The sequence below is a fragment of the Eurypyga helias genome, unplaced genomic scaffold, assembly GCF_000690775.1.
Source record: "Eurypyga helias isolate BGI_N326 unplaced genomic scaffold, ASM69077v1 scaffold40798, whole genome shotgun sequence".
Classification (NCBI taxonomy): Eukaryota; Metazoa; Chordata; class Aves; order Eurypygiformes; family Eurypygidae; genus Eurypyga; species Eurypyga helias.
In genome coordinates, this window is record NW_010269541.1 from 6454 (window position 1) to 24486 (window position 18033).

Here is an 18033-nt window from a genome sequence, read left to right on the forward strand (position 1 = left end):
TTTCAAGGTGACTGAGGAATCCAAATCTCAACTCACAAGTCAATTAAAAAACCCCTGTCCTTTGAAAAGAGTAAGTGGTTCTCTCCCCACCGCTAGAAGAGGTGGATGGTCCTCGCACCTGGTCTGGTGTGCTTGAGACCAAAGCCACCACAATACGCACAAGGTTGAGATGATGTTACCTATCCCCATGCTATTTTATTTGGGACAATTTAACTTTTGGCTACAAAAATGCGTGCATCACAGAAAAAGTTTTATTGGCATATTCACTTTATTGTTAACAAGTGGCAAATTAGCATTAGGTGGTGATTTACATTTATTAAAACAGAACTGACACTTCAAAATAAACATAATATACCAAATAAGATGCAAACAAACCCAGGGATTCTGCAAAAAATCCCCCACTGGATGGTCACAAACACAAATATTTAATGTACTGAGGGGCAAGGCAAACATAATAAATGCAATGCTGACAAAATTAATCGCCTCAACACATGAAAGAATACTTCATTTAAAAGATGAAACATCAATAAATAAACTTAAGGTGGTACATACTAAATATCATATGAAGGATGAACACCAATAGTTGAGCAATCAGATAAGGTAGGTATTGTAACAGTCGTCGAATACTCAGCACTTTACAGATCAGACCAAAATCCATTCACACTTCTGCCAGAAATCCAAATACAAATATAGGACTATGGCAAACCATGCACTACTATTTAGAACTTAAGTTCAATACTCATCTATATTAAACTGAATATTGGATTTGCTGACTCAAAAGCTCATGTACACATTGGAGAAATATGATTTCCCTACTGATTATTTTTCTGAAGAAGAAACACTGATTGAGAGAAAATGTGAACAAGCTGTTTTCTGGCAACATGAAATGGAATGGAGCTAAGTAGGATCTTCCAGAAATGTGTATTCTGGAATGACATAACAAGAAAAGAAAAAAAAAAAAAAGAAAAAACCACACCCCACAAAACTACCAAACTAGTATACAAAAGTAGTTTCTTATATTGTGAATATTGGAAAGAAAATATCAACCAAGTAGCTTTTGAATACAGCTAGAGAATCTTTTACCTAATATTTCTTCCAACAACACAATTAGGTACCTCAAACATTATTCAGTGATTTGGGGGGGGGGAGCCAACACAAAAATAAGAACAAAAACTTCATTAAAAACCCCAACAAAACCATCACAAGTTAGAATGACCTGTACTTGAAAGGCAACAAAACTATTTCCACCAGTCACCAAAAACAATTTCACCAAAGATGAAAATTTCACCCTGTCATACAACCCCGACAGCTTAGTCAAACTGAACAGAATTAAAGTTGCAAAAAGTACTCTTACAAAACAAAAGTTTGTCAGTCCAGATTAAAAAAAAAACTTGTAGCACGTTTGTTCTCTGCACATATACAACTTCTGTGTGATCAGCACTTCTTAAGAACTTTGCAATACATCAACAATACCATTTCATTTTACACTCAGAATAATTACACAGCCTACATCAGCGTGTGCTGCTACGTGCCTTTGTTATTAGCTTTTTAACTACTGCAGTCACACCTCCTCCCACAGATTAGGATAAGCGTGCATCATGAAACTGCACTCTGCATTTCAGGCACTAACTCTCAGTCGCAGTGATGAATTCAGAGCTAGCCTCTCACCGATGACAGGAATTCCGCGGTGCCTGAAGACTGAGGCAGGTTTTAAAACACATTTTGGGAGTTACTAGCCTGTGAAGCTTGCTACCTGCGGCACACATGGAAGAGCTCGAGCAGCCTCTGGCAGGTTCTGGGAGCAGAGCACCATGGAGAGCTCCCCCACACCACCATCTCCTCACCCAGCAACCCTTCAGGCTGAGCTTTCCAAGGCCCTTCAGGGTGCTCAATGGCTCCTCGAGTCTCCTTGGAAAACATGAAAAAATCTGCCTAAATGTTCATCTCATAGGCACAAAGGTGAAATTTTGGCAAATCACCTCTCCATGCCCAATTCCCTGGCTAACAATTCATATAACCATATACTTAAGTTGCTGTATATTTAGAGATTCCAGGTCTGAAACTACCTAGGGTGCAAGTATCATGCATAAATATAAACCTGTGTAAGATACATCATATAAAGATTAAGCCTTATTCTATGTTGTTGTTTCTACTATTAAAGCTGGTATTCTTCATCACTCCGCCGCACTCCTATCAGCACAGTTCCAATGATCCCACACTCCTTACTGGCAGAGAGGTGCTCCTGGTGTAACAGATATTCACAAACCCCAAACAGGAATGCAAACACCCTCAGGCCAGACTTCAAACCCAGCCTTTTCCTTGTTTCTTTGCATGGAAGTTCACCTTTAATTTTATTCGGGTTTTTTTAATTGAATAGAAGGAAGTACCTTGGCAAGCACATCAGGATGGTACAGGGGCAGACAGAAAGTCTGTCATAGGGTCAGACATTGGTATAGAAATCATTAAGACAATCACGTCAATAAATTTAACTTTAAATGGACAGTAACTACATTAGCCCACAGTCTGAGGCTTCACAATCGCCCAGTAGCGTCGTCCTGTTTTGTCTCAATTCTGCTTCAGCAAACAACGTCTTACATTTCTATAACTTACGAGTTCTCACAAAATACGTGCGTGCTCATGCGTGCATCCTATACATATATACACACAGAGAACTGGAAAGACAGATGCTAAATATGGTAACCATATCATCCTAATTTTACACATGAACTGTAAGGAATTTAGGCTTTTAAGCTAAATTTCTGTCAAGAAGGCATCCAGAGGATGACACTAGACAAGTTTACACTCATCAGTGAAGTGCATCAGCAGTGCATAATTAATTTAGGGGTTTTATCTTCTCAATTATCAATATTTTGATTCTTGAGACTTTTTGGAACACTCCCCTTTCAGTGTAAGTATCTATGTGTTTTCTTCCCATGAAAACCAAGGCATAAAGGCAGGGGGGAGGGCTAGGGCAAAGGGGTTTGGACCTAGGTCGTTAATAAATCATTTTCAGGAGCTTCCTGATACATGTAACGTACCTAAAGATTCAAAATTCAGAGTCCATCTCCTGTAACAGTTTATTCTTATTTTAAATATACACAAATTTGTTTCCTGTATTCAGTTCTGCGGGGGCATTAGGAAAACAATTCTATTTCCTATCAAATATTTCATTGAGATAGAATTACAGCAACTGGTGTTGGTAACTTGTGTAATACAGTCTATGGTCTGTAACACCAGTGTCGTGGTTTAACTCCGAACGCAGCACAACCAGACACTTCAGAAACCAGCGTCCTTCAGTAACAAAACCAGCTGATGAAGTGGAAACATATTAGGCCTCTGACAGTCTCACTCTATGGTAGTAAACGGCACAGTCATATATTTTCATTGTCTGCTTATAGTTATTGTAGATTCAAACATATACACATTATCTAAAGTTGCTATGAACAGTCATTTATGTTTCACTGGACCTTTTTGTAAGGCCAAATTAAAAGGTCAGGAAAACTTTCTAAAATTCTTCTTTCAGTTCAGGTTAATACCCCATCTAGGCCGTGCTATAAATCACAGTAGTGTAAATAAAATAAATGATGCGTCACTCAAAAACTTTACTAAATGCTTCTTCGGAAGGAAAGAGTTACACAAACAGATCAAAAAGCAGAATTTATGGTAACTGTATACGGACTGATTTGTAACTAGGAAACCTGCCACCTACGATTCAAAGGAGAAGCAGTCAATATTTTTTTTTCTACAGTTACAGGAATCCTGGAAAACCTGGAAGGTATTTATTTCCTGACTGAACTTCCCTGTTGTAGAAAGCATTTTCAGTAAATGCTAAAATGCACTATTCCAGCAGAAACAAGAACTGGAAAGTCATCAAGTCAGACAAAGGAATTTATTCCTCAGTAGATTCATTAACTGATCAAACCTATTCTGGACTTGTATCTTTGCTGATGGACAGACACCTTGCAATAATTCAATCTGCAGACTTCCCTAGCCCAAGTCCACCACAAGTTTTGGAAAGCAAGCTTATCTATGCAAAGGGTGCAGGATTCCAGTTTTTCCAAGTACAGATATGAATGTGCCAAAATATGGGTCCTAGAAGCTAAACTACCTAAAACACAATTTAGCTAAGATCTGTCAGTTCTAACTATCATTACCAGTCATCCATCCTACCATGCTCAGTAGACAGCTTATGCAAATTATAATAAAATAATACACTGAAGGATAATTTCTAAAAATAATTTTGTACAATAAGTGTAAGACAATTCCACACCACTAAATTAATTCTAAAACATCAATAGTATGTGGCCTGCAACATCAAGTCTCTTAAATCTCTCATCCTCTAAGACTGGTACCTGCTCTGGAGATGCTTTCCTTCAACCATGCTTTTTTCTTCGAAATTGGCCCCACTGATAGTAATCGCAAATTTTGAGAATGCAAACAGCGATCATAATGCTGTAATGGCACGCTACATGGTATTTTGCATAAGCTACAAAGAAATGATAGAAATTGATACTAATGGTATTTGTGAGCTGAAAGTAACCATTTCTGACAAAAATAGTGTATTTATTGTAGAGAAAGGCACAATTACTTCAGATTGTTCTTTCACGCGTAACTAAGATGGTGCCAGTACATCAACCCAAAACTTCACAAAACAAGTTATTACATTCAGATACAAGTTAAGTGATTTGGCTTGTGAGTGGTCTTAATGTCCTTTATAATATATAGAAAAAACACCAACCAACCAAACCAACACCAACATCTACTTCCAGGGCCTGACCCTTCTTCCCAAGGAATCAATGCGAAGTCTGTAACTAAGTTCAAGAGGTTGCTGTTCAGAGCCCAAGACGACACACAACCGAACACACACGTCAGGTGTTAACACATAAACCTAAGGGGCACAGTTACTCCATTATGCACTCATGTGTAGGCTGTGCTATTGAAACAGGTATAAGAATTTAAAAAGTCATTACTTACATCAAGTTCTACTGCTCTAATAACACACATTTTTATGGAACTCTTGTATTGGATACATCAGGAAAGCTCTTTTCCAAAGAAGAGTTCAACATTTAGGCAGGATAAGCATAGACTTTGTCTCTCCTTCAGGAAATGAGGGAAGAGAAAAAAGGAGCAGGACCTTTGGGAACCTTTAAAGCCAAAAAGCACAAAACTTTTAGATGTGCTAGTCATGGTGGAGCACAGGAGGAGGAAGACAGGTAATTCTGAACAAAAAGAACTTAATAAAATGATACCATATTTGTCCTTATAAATAGGTAAAATTATTAACACATTCTTATTGGAAAAGAGAACATGGAAAGCCACAAACAAAAAACTTGTTTTCTTCTTCTACGTGCACAGAACTCTCGGGTAGTTTTCCCACTTTCATTCTCTGAAAAATCCTAGGAAGGGACTGGAAAGTCCAGTTAGGATATTACTGTTAAACAGTTCAAAGGGATGTCAAATTTATGCACTTTTAACTAGGAATTAAGGAGGTTCTCATGTTGGTTTCATGTTTTCACTTAGAAATTAGCACCTAAGTTACTGTCACATATGAAGGAAATACCTCCACAGAGAAACTTTCAAGCCCAAGTTCTTCATGGCTAGTTCCTTATGGGTAAGTGTTATCCTACATAAGTGATTTAAATCATCCTTTACCTGGTAAGATTTACAAGGAAAATAACATTGAACCACTTCTGCTACCTAAGTTACTTAACACATTTTTACCTTAGTTTTAAATATTTCCAACAGACATTAAAGAGTATTTCCTTGAATGGCACAGTTTTAGGTACCTGCTATTTTTATATACAGTATATATATTTGTTTATAAATAGCTGTATAACCAGAAGATTGCACTCAGAAAATTACAATAGGATGTTTCAACGTGTGTGCAGCATGAAGTCTAACTGGAAGGAGTGCTCTAGCTTTCCATGCAGCAGTACATAGCAGATGCTTCCGATTTCTCATCTTCTTTATGCTTTTAAGAATGCGTTCACACAACCATTCTTCGAATTCCACACTCACAGCAAAACTTCGCCCATTCCACGGGATACTTTGTTCCACATTCGTGGCAGAACTTTGATAAATGTACAGGTGAATTTCCTTCGCTGCTTTTGGAACTTCCTCCATTGACCGAGGATGAGCAATCTCCACTGTTATACCCAATTTTACCATCAGACCTGAAAATCCCCAGAAAAAAAACCATTCTCTGTAACTCAGCTGAGTACAACTTGATGCAAAATTATTCTAATCATTGCAGTGAATTACTGCTATTGTTACTGTCATTTTCATGCTTACACTCCCTATTTATTTAGTGGTGTACCTTATAACTCTACCCAGACTTCCCTACTTATCTCCACATACCCACCTTCCTAGCAGGAAAACAAAAAAAAAAAAACAGAATTTTAGGAGCAGGATCAAATACTTGATTCGCTTGTTAGATTTCCTGAAGTGTTTGTAAAACTTAAAACTTCTCTAAACAAGAAAGGCTAAAACAGCAAGATATTTTTTATCCTGTCCTTTAAAAGGACAGACAACAGACAATTTGTGTGCGTAGCACGCAAACTTTATCCAATTTCAAATGAAGCCCTCACTTCCCATTTGCAAGACCATTCACTTATTTTTAAAACAGCTCCTAAAAGATTTTTGACATTTCTAACAGTCTTCTGCACACGTCTGAGACAGCTGGTGACAAAGGTGTTCTGTTTGATGATAAATACACAAAATATACCAGGTATCTTAAACATGCTGAATAATACTGACCATGAATTATCCTTAACCACAGTGAACAATACTTTCCCCAACTTCTTTTGTAAGAAAGAGAGCCTGTAGTGACAGGACAAGGGGTAACGGGTTTAAATTGAAAGTGGGGAGATTTAGATTAGATATCAGGAAGAAGTTTTCCCCTGAGAGTGTGGTGAGGCACTGAACAGGTTGCCCAGAGAAGCTGTGGATGCCCCATCCCTGGAAGTGTTCAAGGCCAGGCTGGATGTGGCTTTGAGCAACCTGGTCTATTGGAAGGTGTCCCTGCCCATGGCAGGGGGGTTGGAACTGGGTGGTCTTTAAGGTCCCTTCCAACCCAAACCATTCTACAATAAGCACTCCCCTTTAATGAAGGTTCTCTTGTTGACACAGAGTTAAAAGCTACCTTGAGTAACTGTCCGAGTTGCTAGTTTTCCTTTTGTTTGTTAGAGCACCCGTGCTCATGGTTCTTGCCACGCTAGGAGGGGTGGAAGTCCTCGTTTTTGTTGCACCTCTAAAACAGAATAAATACCTGATGATTTATACACACAGAGAAATATATACAAGAAAATGCATTTACAAATGATATTAAAAAAATTTGTTCAATAATCTATGCATCACTTAACTGTATGAAAAATAAAACATTTCCTACCAGACAGAAGAGTTTTGGCATGAACTTGCAGGGTTTGGACTGAGTATGGCTTGAAACTTAACGAGAAGCTAAATGGAACAGCAAGTCCCCTCCTGTTTGCGAGCTTCACTTGCTGTCACACCAAAATACAGGTAGATCCTGCACTACTCACTGTTTAGTATGTTCCAATGTTTCCACTGACAGACTACAAGTCACTTTTTTAGGACTGGCAGGGCTTTGAAGGAATAGAGCAGTTGACTGCAGGTCTTAATAGTTCAAAAAAATATAGCCATATTCCAAAATACCATATTCTTAATACTTTGTGACCAATATGAATTCAGTCGCAAGGCTTTTCTATTCATAGCCACAGACTTCATTTAGAATGCATACTTCTCATAATGCTGTAGATCCACTTTCTTCAAAGCATAAATGTTATATTTATAAATATAACTAGGAGAAGGAGAGGAAAGAAAGTCTATCCAGCTGGGCATTTGGGCCTCTTTTTTTTCAGCCAGTCACAGTGTTCTTAAAGTTGGATTCAACAGTATGAACACATTGCTATGAAATTTGCTTTCCTCAAGACTCGTGGGTTTTACAAAACGCCAGTATGCAATTAATACCACATCCTAAATGTACAGAACATCTCCCTGCTTGCTTTGATTAGTAAAGAAACAGCAGAATCACCTGAAAAACCTGAGTAGCACTAATAAAAAAGGGGCATACTTCTATCATCAGCGACCAAGGACAATTTTTCATCATTGCTCAAAAGAATTACCATTCACTGGGTTTTATTCTTCTTTGTCAAGACTTCAGTGACTATGACATCTTGTGCATGACCCACCCAAGTTTTTCTATTCCCATTCTTGAACACGGATGCATAAAAGAAATTTGGGACTGATTCATGAACATTAAAAAGAATTAAAACAAAACTCCATTTAAAGAGTCAGTCACCAAGACCCCAATCAGCAACAAGAACCTAAAAGTGGTATTTTTTCCCCCTGCTTCAGACGAACCTAACTGCTCCTTTTAGAATTACAAACAACTTAGTCTTGGTTTGGCTTTCAAACTATGTATACGGAGATGCATTCAACTGCAACATCTTCCAATGCAACACTAACAACTGAGAAATAATGTACTAACTCCTGAATTTTAGACGTTACATAAAAAATTTCTTCCTTCATGCTAAGAGTGTAGGCTGAAGATAGCTTTTCAGTTCATTTCATCACTTAAAAACTTGAGTGGAAGAGTGATCAAATGATTAAGCAGAAATGTGGAAATCAAGACCTAAATTTAAGATTAAATCAAGTGAAATTACATCTAACTAAAGCTTTCAAGTTGAACAAGAATGGCTTCCACATGCTACAAGCAGAGTGGAAGCATCAAAGATTCTGGCTCACTGGGCTGAACACCAACCTTCTCCATTACTTTTCCTATCTGCCATCTTATTTAGCAAGGAGATTCTGAAGATGATTTTATTATAAAAAAAAAAAAACCACAACTGTGTGGACTGAAAAGCACTAAATAACTCCTAATAGATTTTAATTCTGATATTCTGATATATATGTCTTAGACTGACAGGACAAAAGTACTAAATGTAACCTAAATTACACTGTTAAAAGTATGCACAACAGTACAGAGACTAAATACACAATCTTGTGTTATTTCCCCCACCTCGTTTTACACTGAAGAGGGACCTTAGCTTATAATCGAGTAAAATTCATTAGAACTCAACAGTTGAAAGAACATACCGAACCGTTACTTTACTTGTTATGGAAGCTAGAAAAGCATATATAAAGAAAAATTCAGCTGTTCATACAGAAACAGTATGGATCATCATGGATCAGGGATGATCAGACAATGATGCAAAGAACAGGATCGTGTCTCACTTCCTGTTTAGACAACTCCAAGTAATTTAAAACAAGTTTTTTCAAAAGTATTACTTGACTCTGTTTTCGTTGGATTTTCAACTTGGGACCAACAAAATACTTTTTCAAAACTAACAGCATTAATTTCTTAAACTGAAGTCTCTTCAGGGTGTACTGTGAATCAATAATTTTTGAACATAATCTAGTAGTCCTAGATACTTAAAAAAAAGTGAAAAGTTGCCTAATATTTTTTCCTGTATTTCAACTGTTCAATTCTCTGAAATATGTATAATATACCCACATCCCACTAAATACTCTGAAAATTCACCTGATGCTATAATACTAAGTGTATACTAGAGAAATTTCCCAGAAATCAGTTGTACAGCATACAGGCCACTGACAGAACTGGGGAGGGGGTGGGCAGGGGAGGAGAGGGGAGGAGAGGTAGGGGTAAATCAGTATTTGGAGAAGCCACATTGAAAGTGCACTGTGCACTCAGTCTGCTGAGGTAGGCAGAGTCCCATGAACAGACAGGACATCATTCATTAGAGGTTTAAACAGGATGTCTTAATTCTGACATGTTTAAGCATAGCTTTCTGCATAATTTCTGCAGATTTTTTCTCCCCCAATTAGTTTTCCAGGTACAGAGGAAAAAAAACCCAAATCCATTTTCAGACTAAAAACTTTAATATGAGCCTTGTAATTAGCTGCAATGATTTCTGCCATTTTTGATGAGTAAATCAACAGAAGTAGCAGGCTGCCACTGTCTACAACTTTATTCATTCCAGATCTAGACACATAATTAGCATCAGGTTTCATGTATATTTGATGACAAATCTTGAAATTGCATCCTTAAGTTGCAATGCGATCTCAAGAGACAGATGTCTCCCAACAGTCATTCTTGAGCATCTGAACTTTCGTCCCCACACCTTGGTCTCCTCTGATCTGTCCAACCTCTGCCACTTCGACCTACTTCCCCAGTTCTCTTTTCTTTTTTTTTCCCCTGTTTGGTTGGGGTTTTGTTTGTTTTGGTTTTGCAACACCATATAAACTGTTCTAAACTGTATCATGTGAAGTATTAATGGACCTGACAGCAGATGAGGCTGTATACCAATGCCACCTTGAACTCTTAAAAACTGGACAACACATTTAAAGACGTCTTATCCATTCTAAAATCTCAAAATAAGTAAGATTGAAGTGGACTTCCCTTCCTAAAGCAACTGATGTTGTACATCCAGTTGTATTACCACTGCTTGTAAAATGAAAAACTGAAATTGGTAGAAGTGGCTTGTCTTTTTCTATTTCACAATTTCATTGGATTTTGCCATAAAACACTGAAATACTGTTTCCTTCCTAGACAGGGCGTTTTCAGATATTCTTGACAGCTTTCACTGTCACCTACAAGAGCTCATAGTTTCGTGCAGAATCATAAATAAGTTCCTTATGACTAATGGCATGCACGCCAAAGTCCAGAAGCCCTTGCCACAAACTGTAACCACGCACGCTGCTGTGCTGAATTCAACAACGGCTACTGCTAGTCACATTTGTCACATGCTGTTGGCACATAACATATTGAATAACTTCCTGCAAGGAAGGCAGATTTAATTCACACACTCAGTGGACATTTGAGTAAGAACAACAGGGATGCTGGGAAAAGCAGAAAGAGTGCCTGTACTCTTGAAGAAGTTCTCTCAAGAACAAAACCGAATCACTGCTCTAAGGTTAAGGGGTATCGTAAGCATGTTTAGTAACTCACTAAGCCAATTTTTTGACATCTTAGTAATTTATTATAAGATGAACATCTGACCTAATTTTCAATGGTTCACAGGATTTATAGCTCTAACCAAACAAGCAAAGAAACAACAACAAAAATCTGTTTGTTTAAAACCAGGTCCCCTCCTTTCATTCCTTTTGCTTCAAAGAGATACCCAAATTCAAACATTCCAGCCCTGTCTCAAAGATGCTTCAGCTTGGTTACAACAGTAAAACAGCACACTAAAACATTCAGACACACTAATACTCTCTGGCAATATTCTTAAAGGTATTATTTAAAACAATCAGCCCTTTTTGACATGGCATCTTCCAAATTATATCAGAGAGTTAACTACAATGCACTACCTACTTCCTTTTTAAAAGGCTGGAATACCCTTTCCTCTAACTCAGATCTTAAACTTGCTGAAGAAGTCTTTATGAGGTAGGTTGGACTTCATAAAAGACTTTACCTCTCATTACAAAATCTGCCTTGCTTACATTCTTGGACCACCACAGCTATCTCACAGAAGTAAGAGGTAGATAAATGCTTGACTTTAAGAGAATAAAATTACTGTCAAAAACACTTGCCTGTGAGGCAGATATTTGTACAGTTATCAAGCTTAAATGCGTGTTTCAGCTTTACATCATGCAAATTCAGCCTTATCTCAAGTTTACACAGACAGAAGTTAATTACTCCTGGTCCATAAAAGTGATAGAAGAATTCAAATATGAGGAAAGTCTGAATCTTCCCTGTCCTGTATGAAGCCGTTTACCTAGCATGAAACAGACACTACTTATATTATATAGTCTTCTACCTAGCATGAAACAGACACTACTTATATAGTCTTCTGCCACAGCATCAATACTGAAGACGTACTGGGCAGCAATGTCTGTCAAAGTCACACTTCTACTATTCCAATGCTTTGAAGGAACATTTCTGCAAAACAGATAAGCCACTTCTGTCATACTTACATCTTTACAGGCAAAAACTCATTTGGTCTTTTAATGATACTGTGTTTTTCTATCAGTGTCATAAAACCTTTGCACCTCTCTTCCAGTTCGCAGTGGTAGGCCTAACTTGTCCATCTTACTAGTAAAATATATAAAGGGGCAGTCATAAGGAGATTACTAGATTGCTATTCAAGTTATTGCAAAAAAAAATTCAAGTATTCACAATTAAATACTTATACTCCCAAAGAATTCCCAGTGACTAATAAAATGTACAAATCAGTTTAATAATCCAGCAAACAAAAGTATTGTTCTAAAGAGGAGAGGATTTCATAGACTTACATTTACATTAGTTCTCCAGTGCATATTTTTAATTCTTTTTTAAACAACAACAAAAAAAAGAATGGCAGTTATCCTCACAATCTGCACAACGCACTCAGATTTGGCCTTTTTTCTTTCAAGAATAGCTTTTATAATGTCAAAACCTGATCATATCTAGAAAAGGGGCTCATAATTACAAGTCATAGTAACTTTATTAAGATGTTGGAAAATAACAGGGGTGTAAATACAAGACTCCTTAACTTTAAAATTAGCAAGACGGAAAATTTTTGCTTTTGAAATTTATTTTTTTGGTAAAGGCTCAACATCATGCCTAGAGAGAATAACATGCTTTCCATTCTCTTATTTTCTGGAGACAAGAAAAGAACAGAGGAAAACCTGAAAGAAAATCAGCTTTGTTTTAATATTAAAAAACCCACTCACAATAGACACTACTGTACACACAGGCAATACTTTTTTCCAAACCAAAAAGAATAAACCTAAACTAAAATTTTTAAAACATTAATTAAATGAAACAAAATCAAAATGAAACACACCACCATTCCTCCCACACGTCATCATAATAAATATAGCTTGAGATACATTAACTTATATTAGAAAAATGAGGTCTTCAAGCAAAGTTCTGCATTTTTATTTTCTTAAATCGTACAGTAAAACCTGCAAAAAAGACCATTATATCTCCACCCCTACTTCAATAATGAACTGAAGATGATTCTTCTCAAAAAAAGCCTAGTACCTTAAGCCTTAACTAGAAAATGATAACATTTAAAGAGCATTTTATTGATCTTTCTGAAATTAGAGCACTTAAAGGAAACAAACCAAGCAAGATCAACTGAAATTCCTGGGTAGCTGAAGCTTAACTCTTCTGTAAGCTTCTCACCCATAAGGGGAAGTGATAAGGAAAAAACAAACAACTAAAACCAACCAAACACACCCTCACACAGAGAGAATTTCTTAAAATTACTGTGCCTAGTTATTTCTGATTCTTACCACACAACCTTAATAAACGACAATGCCAGGAAAATTACTAAACAGCTAATTGCTGACCAGGAAGCATATTATTTTCAATATAGCTTTTAATATATCAAAAAAAAAAAAAAGGCTTGTGTACCTCTAACACCCCTATCATCCTGATTTTCACTCTCCTCCTATAACATCATATTAAAAGACACAACCTATGAAGCTTTTTTTTTGGAGGGGAAGCTTCTGGTATAAGCCTTGCAATTCACATTACATCTCTAAGGCATCAAAGGAAATCTCCCCATAAGGAATAAAAATTCAACAATGCTAGATGATACTCTTATTATAAAGTCAGCAAGGAACACTGAGATTTTAGTCCCAACAATTTAGCCCCAGACACTGCAGGCTGTAAGATAAGTTCCCCTATAGTTCCTCTTCCCACTCCTCCTCCCAAACAGATGGTCTAGTTCAAACTAATTAACTCAGGAAATGCTTAATTAATTCCTGTTTGACCATATACACCCTCTTTACATATTTCCCAAGGACTGAGAAGCAAGACTGAGGTCTTTGACACTACAAAGCACATACTCCAACCTTTCGGGATTTTCTTAGCTCTTTTCTGAAACTTAAACAATTTATCAACATAATCTGTGAACTCCAGGCACCTACAGCGTAGGATACTGCAGACAATAACCTAGAAATAGTCATGATATTGACAACATAAGAGAACTACAGTATTCTTCTATACTTAAAAAACCAAACCCAAAAAACCCAAAGCTGACAGCCCTTTCATGTACTAATGAAAAAGCGCAATCAAAAGAATCTGCTGAAATTGAAAGGCCACCAAGACAACTTCTGATCTACCTTGATTTCATTGAGAAAAGCTGTGTAATTTACAGTCTTAATGAAGAGAACAAGCTGTTTCAAAAATATAAAGTTTTTAAAGGCTACACATGCTCTGTGGCAAATGTGTAAGTAGAATTTAAAATTTATTAATACTGGTTAGGTGTGCCATTCGTACTGCATTTCAGCTGTAAGACAGTATTTGATGTGCCACTAACAGACATGATTCCCAGGAGGCGTAACTTTGATCAGCTTAACATTAAATAGTATGTTTTATCCCCAAAATAAAATAAAAATTAAGTAATTTCAAAGGGCTCATTTCCCATATGGAAAATTTATGTGATTTTTTTCAAAGTCCAAGAAAAAAGAAAATAAAAATACTGTTCATAAATGAAACATGCCTGGACAATTAATCTATATAAGCAAAAATCCCTGGCTGACCACAAACAGTGGTGTCAAGTCCTGCCAGGCAAAACAGTTTGCCTGTGGGGGTAGAGGTTGCCTGTTTGCTTCCCCTTGGGATAGGAAGAACCTACCCAACTTTTTCTCCTGAAGATCTGATTACTTCTGACAACTTATTACAACTGCCCTACCCTTCAAGAAATATAAGGCAGCGCTGAACTCTGTACTCTTAGAAAATATGTATCAAACTTCAGATCTTAATATGATTCACTACCAAGAAAAATAAGTCAAGCTACAGTTTATGTCAAATTAATTTTCCTTTTCCCACTTCTTCAACACCAAAAACATATTTAACAGGGTAAACCCTGTTAGGGGTAACGGGTTTAAATTGAAAGCGGGGAGGTTTAGATTGGCTATCAGAAAGAAATTCTTCACGGAGAGGGTGGTGAGGCACTGGAACAGGTTGCCCAGAGAAGCTGTGGATGCCCCATCCCTGGAAGTGTTCAAGGCCAGGCTGGATGAGGCTTTGAGCAACCTGGTAAGTAAGGGAGTTCATAAAATTTGCTTGCCATTTCTGCTCATACAGAATAAAAATTTATACTGCGATGTTCAAGCTGAACTTCATCGGAAATTAAGTTCAAGAATATTTCATTTAGGCAAGTAAAGGTCTTAGAGACCCAGTTCGTTTTTGCCTTCACCTTTAACACAAATGCACAAACACCTTCGTGGGCCTTTCACGGTATTTTCAGACAGCGGTTCAAGAGTGCCGCCTACAGAGCAAGAGGGGAAACTGCATGCCTATATATTTTAATCACTTCTGACTGTTAACATTAGCCAGCAGCCAGCCATGTCTTACCCCTTCGCATAACCATCACAGAGGACAGGTACCACAGTTCTACAGAAGGAAGCGGTGACCAATTAAACTGCCCTCCTCCAACATACATATAACTCATCCTTGATACTGCACAATATACTTGCAATTCTACTATGAAATCTCACCACCTCTGAGACAAATCTGGAATTAAAACTAGCTTGGCAAAAATGGAAGTTTTCACTTAATTAAGAAGTAAAAAAAACACCAAATTACAGGTTTGTCGTAGGACAAACTGCAGGACCTTGTTTCTTACAGCAAAAACTGGAATTTATCCTGATCAAGAAAGGGTGTAGGCTCTCGAGCATTTGCCAAGAAGGCGGGGGGCAGGAAATGTGATCACTTAACATTCCATTTGAAAGATTGCCCTTAAAACAACACATGTGCAACACTGCATGGTAAATCAGTTTACTAACAACTCAGAAGGAAGAACATGACATCCTACAGCATGAGCTCTGCTTGACTTAGGTGAAACAGAATCCCAGATCACATGCTATGGCTCATCATTCTACTGACTTAATTGTAAAGGTAGCAAAAGAAATACATCTTGTTTCATCCTAATGAAGGTTATTTTTATAAATATTAGAAGTGTTTTTATTTTATAAAATAAAAGCTGCAATTATAGGTTCTATTCTACTATAGCCTGAATTAAAAGATGTTTTAATGTTTAAAACGTGTGTCACTACATTATTACCCATTCTCACTCTCTGAGGACATTGACTGTGTCTCAGTGCCTGCTCTGCAGCCAGAAACACTCATAACATCCATACTCTTAAAAACTGGAAACTGTGTAGGCAATTAAGTGAGGTTATAAGCCAAGCCAACATTCACTGCCTCTCAGCAGAGATCATTATCTGAGAGCTACGCCAACCAGAATTCATCTACTTGAGGTTAACAGCATGTGTGAACAGAGAGAACCTCTGCAAACACCTCTCCATGTATTAACTGCTGTTTGGCTTGGTCACAACACAATTCTTCCTCCAAGCTTCAGAAGAGGGAATGGAAGACTACAGAATACATAACAGTAAGTCCAGTAAGAAACTGGCTGGTAAAATTAAATTGAGCTTCCTTGTTAAGTGGTGAAAACCAAAACCTGTGCCCCTGTCTCAAACCAATACAAACTGCAATTAGAAACTTATCAACAGGAAAAAGCCTTTCCCACAGTTGAGATTCATCACTGAGGTCAGAAACATGCCTTCACATTATCTCAGATGACATTTTTACTGTGGTTTGCAGACCTATTTGTTCGCCACTCATCAGTAGTTCTTAGTTCAACTTCTGAAAACAGAGAAAGGTGACTTATCCGGCAGTTAATAACAGAGGGTGGGACCTTCGACCAGTTGGAGCGAGTCCCAAGGAGGCCACAAAGATGCTCAGAGGGCTGGAGCACCTCTGCTATGGGGACAGGCTGAGAGAGTTGGGCTTGTACAGCCTGGAGAAGTGAAGGCTCCGGGGAGACCTTATAGCCCCTTCCAGTACCTGAAGGGGCTACAAGGAAGCTGGGGGGGGCTTTTTACAAGGGCCTGTAGTGACAGGACAAGGGGTAATGGGGTTAAACTGAAAGTGGGGAGATTTAGATTAGATATCAGGAAGAAGTTCTTCATGGAGAGGGTGGTGAGGCACTGGAACAAGTTGCCCAGAGAAGCTGTGGATGCCCCATCCCTGGAAGTGTTCAAAGCCAGGCTGGATGAGGCTTTGAGCAACCTGGTCTAGTGGAAGGGGTCCCTGCCCATGGCAGGGGGGGTGGAACTAGATGGTCTTTAAGGTCCCTTCCCACCCAAACCGTTCTATGATTCTCTGATTTTCTAACAGCTGAAGCATAGATGCCTACAAACAGTAGTGAAGCTGACCTGTAGACCAAAAACTACTAGAACACTGGAGAGGGAAAAAAAACATTAATTAAAAAAACCCCAAGCTTGGGACAACCTCACAGACTCTGCCTCCTGTCTCTGTCTGAAAGCCTTAATCTGCGTGGACAGAGCAAAGACGGAGAGAACTGCATCCTCATGCTACATGGTGTCAGGAGGGAGGTATGACAGAGCTGTAATTCATACTTGTAACTGGTAAGACTTAAGAGTGATAAACTAAAAATCACTACTTTTCTGTAATTAATAAAGCTGTCCATCCCCATGAGTTCTTTCAGAACATCCTTTTTCCTCCTCACCACTTAAGCTGTTTTTTTTTCCTTCCACCTTATACAGCCATCACCAATCTGCAATCACTTTGTTGTATTTATGTTTTCTCTCAGCATTCCTTAGTGCTCCTCAAACTTCAGTAAGATTGCACTGATTTCTTCAATCCCTTCCATACATCTCTCCTTTGAGACAGTGCACTGACAACCCCTCCAGCAAAATATCAGCACTTTCACTAAACTCTAGTAATCTACACATCTACCACTTCTTGTTGCTGTTGTAGAGCATTGGTCTCCATTGCCTCATCTGTAGTCATTTATTTGTTCTCTTGAGTAAAACCGGAAAGGGAAGAAGGAAAGTATCCACCCTTTTGTGCTAAGAAGGAAGATCCTGTCACAACTGGCTTATGGTCTGTGGCAGAGGCCTCTTTCTTTCATTTCCACAAACTGCACGAAATTATGCCTGAAGTTCTCTTCTTTAGGTCTCAGTTTTTCTTCTTCGTAAAATTTATCTCCAACCACTTCTGCATATTCTGTAACTTTTTAATCTACTTTA

General features: G+C 37.9%; 1 protein-coding gene across 1 annotated transcript in view; it reads right to left on the reverse strand.

The window, feature by feature from the left end:
- Nucleotides 1-5986: 5986 nt before the first annotated feature.
- ZC2HC1A (zinc finger, C2HC-type containing 1A) overlaps nt 5987-18033 on the reverse strand; it is a 30424-nt gene continuing 18377 nt past the window's right edge. The window contains exons 9-10 of the mRNA XM_010158142.1: nt 7142-7249; nt 5987-6173 (exon numbers count right to left, since the gene is read on the reverse strand). Coding sequence (XP_010156444.1) covers nt 5987-6173; nt 7142-7249 — 295 coding nt within the window. The remainder of the gene's footprint in view (nt 6174-7141; nt 7250-18033) is intronic.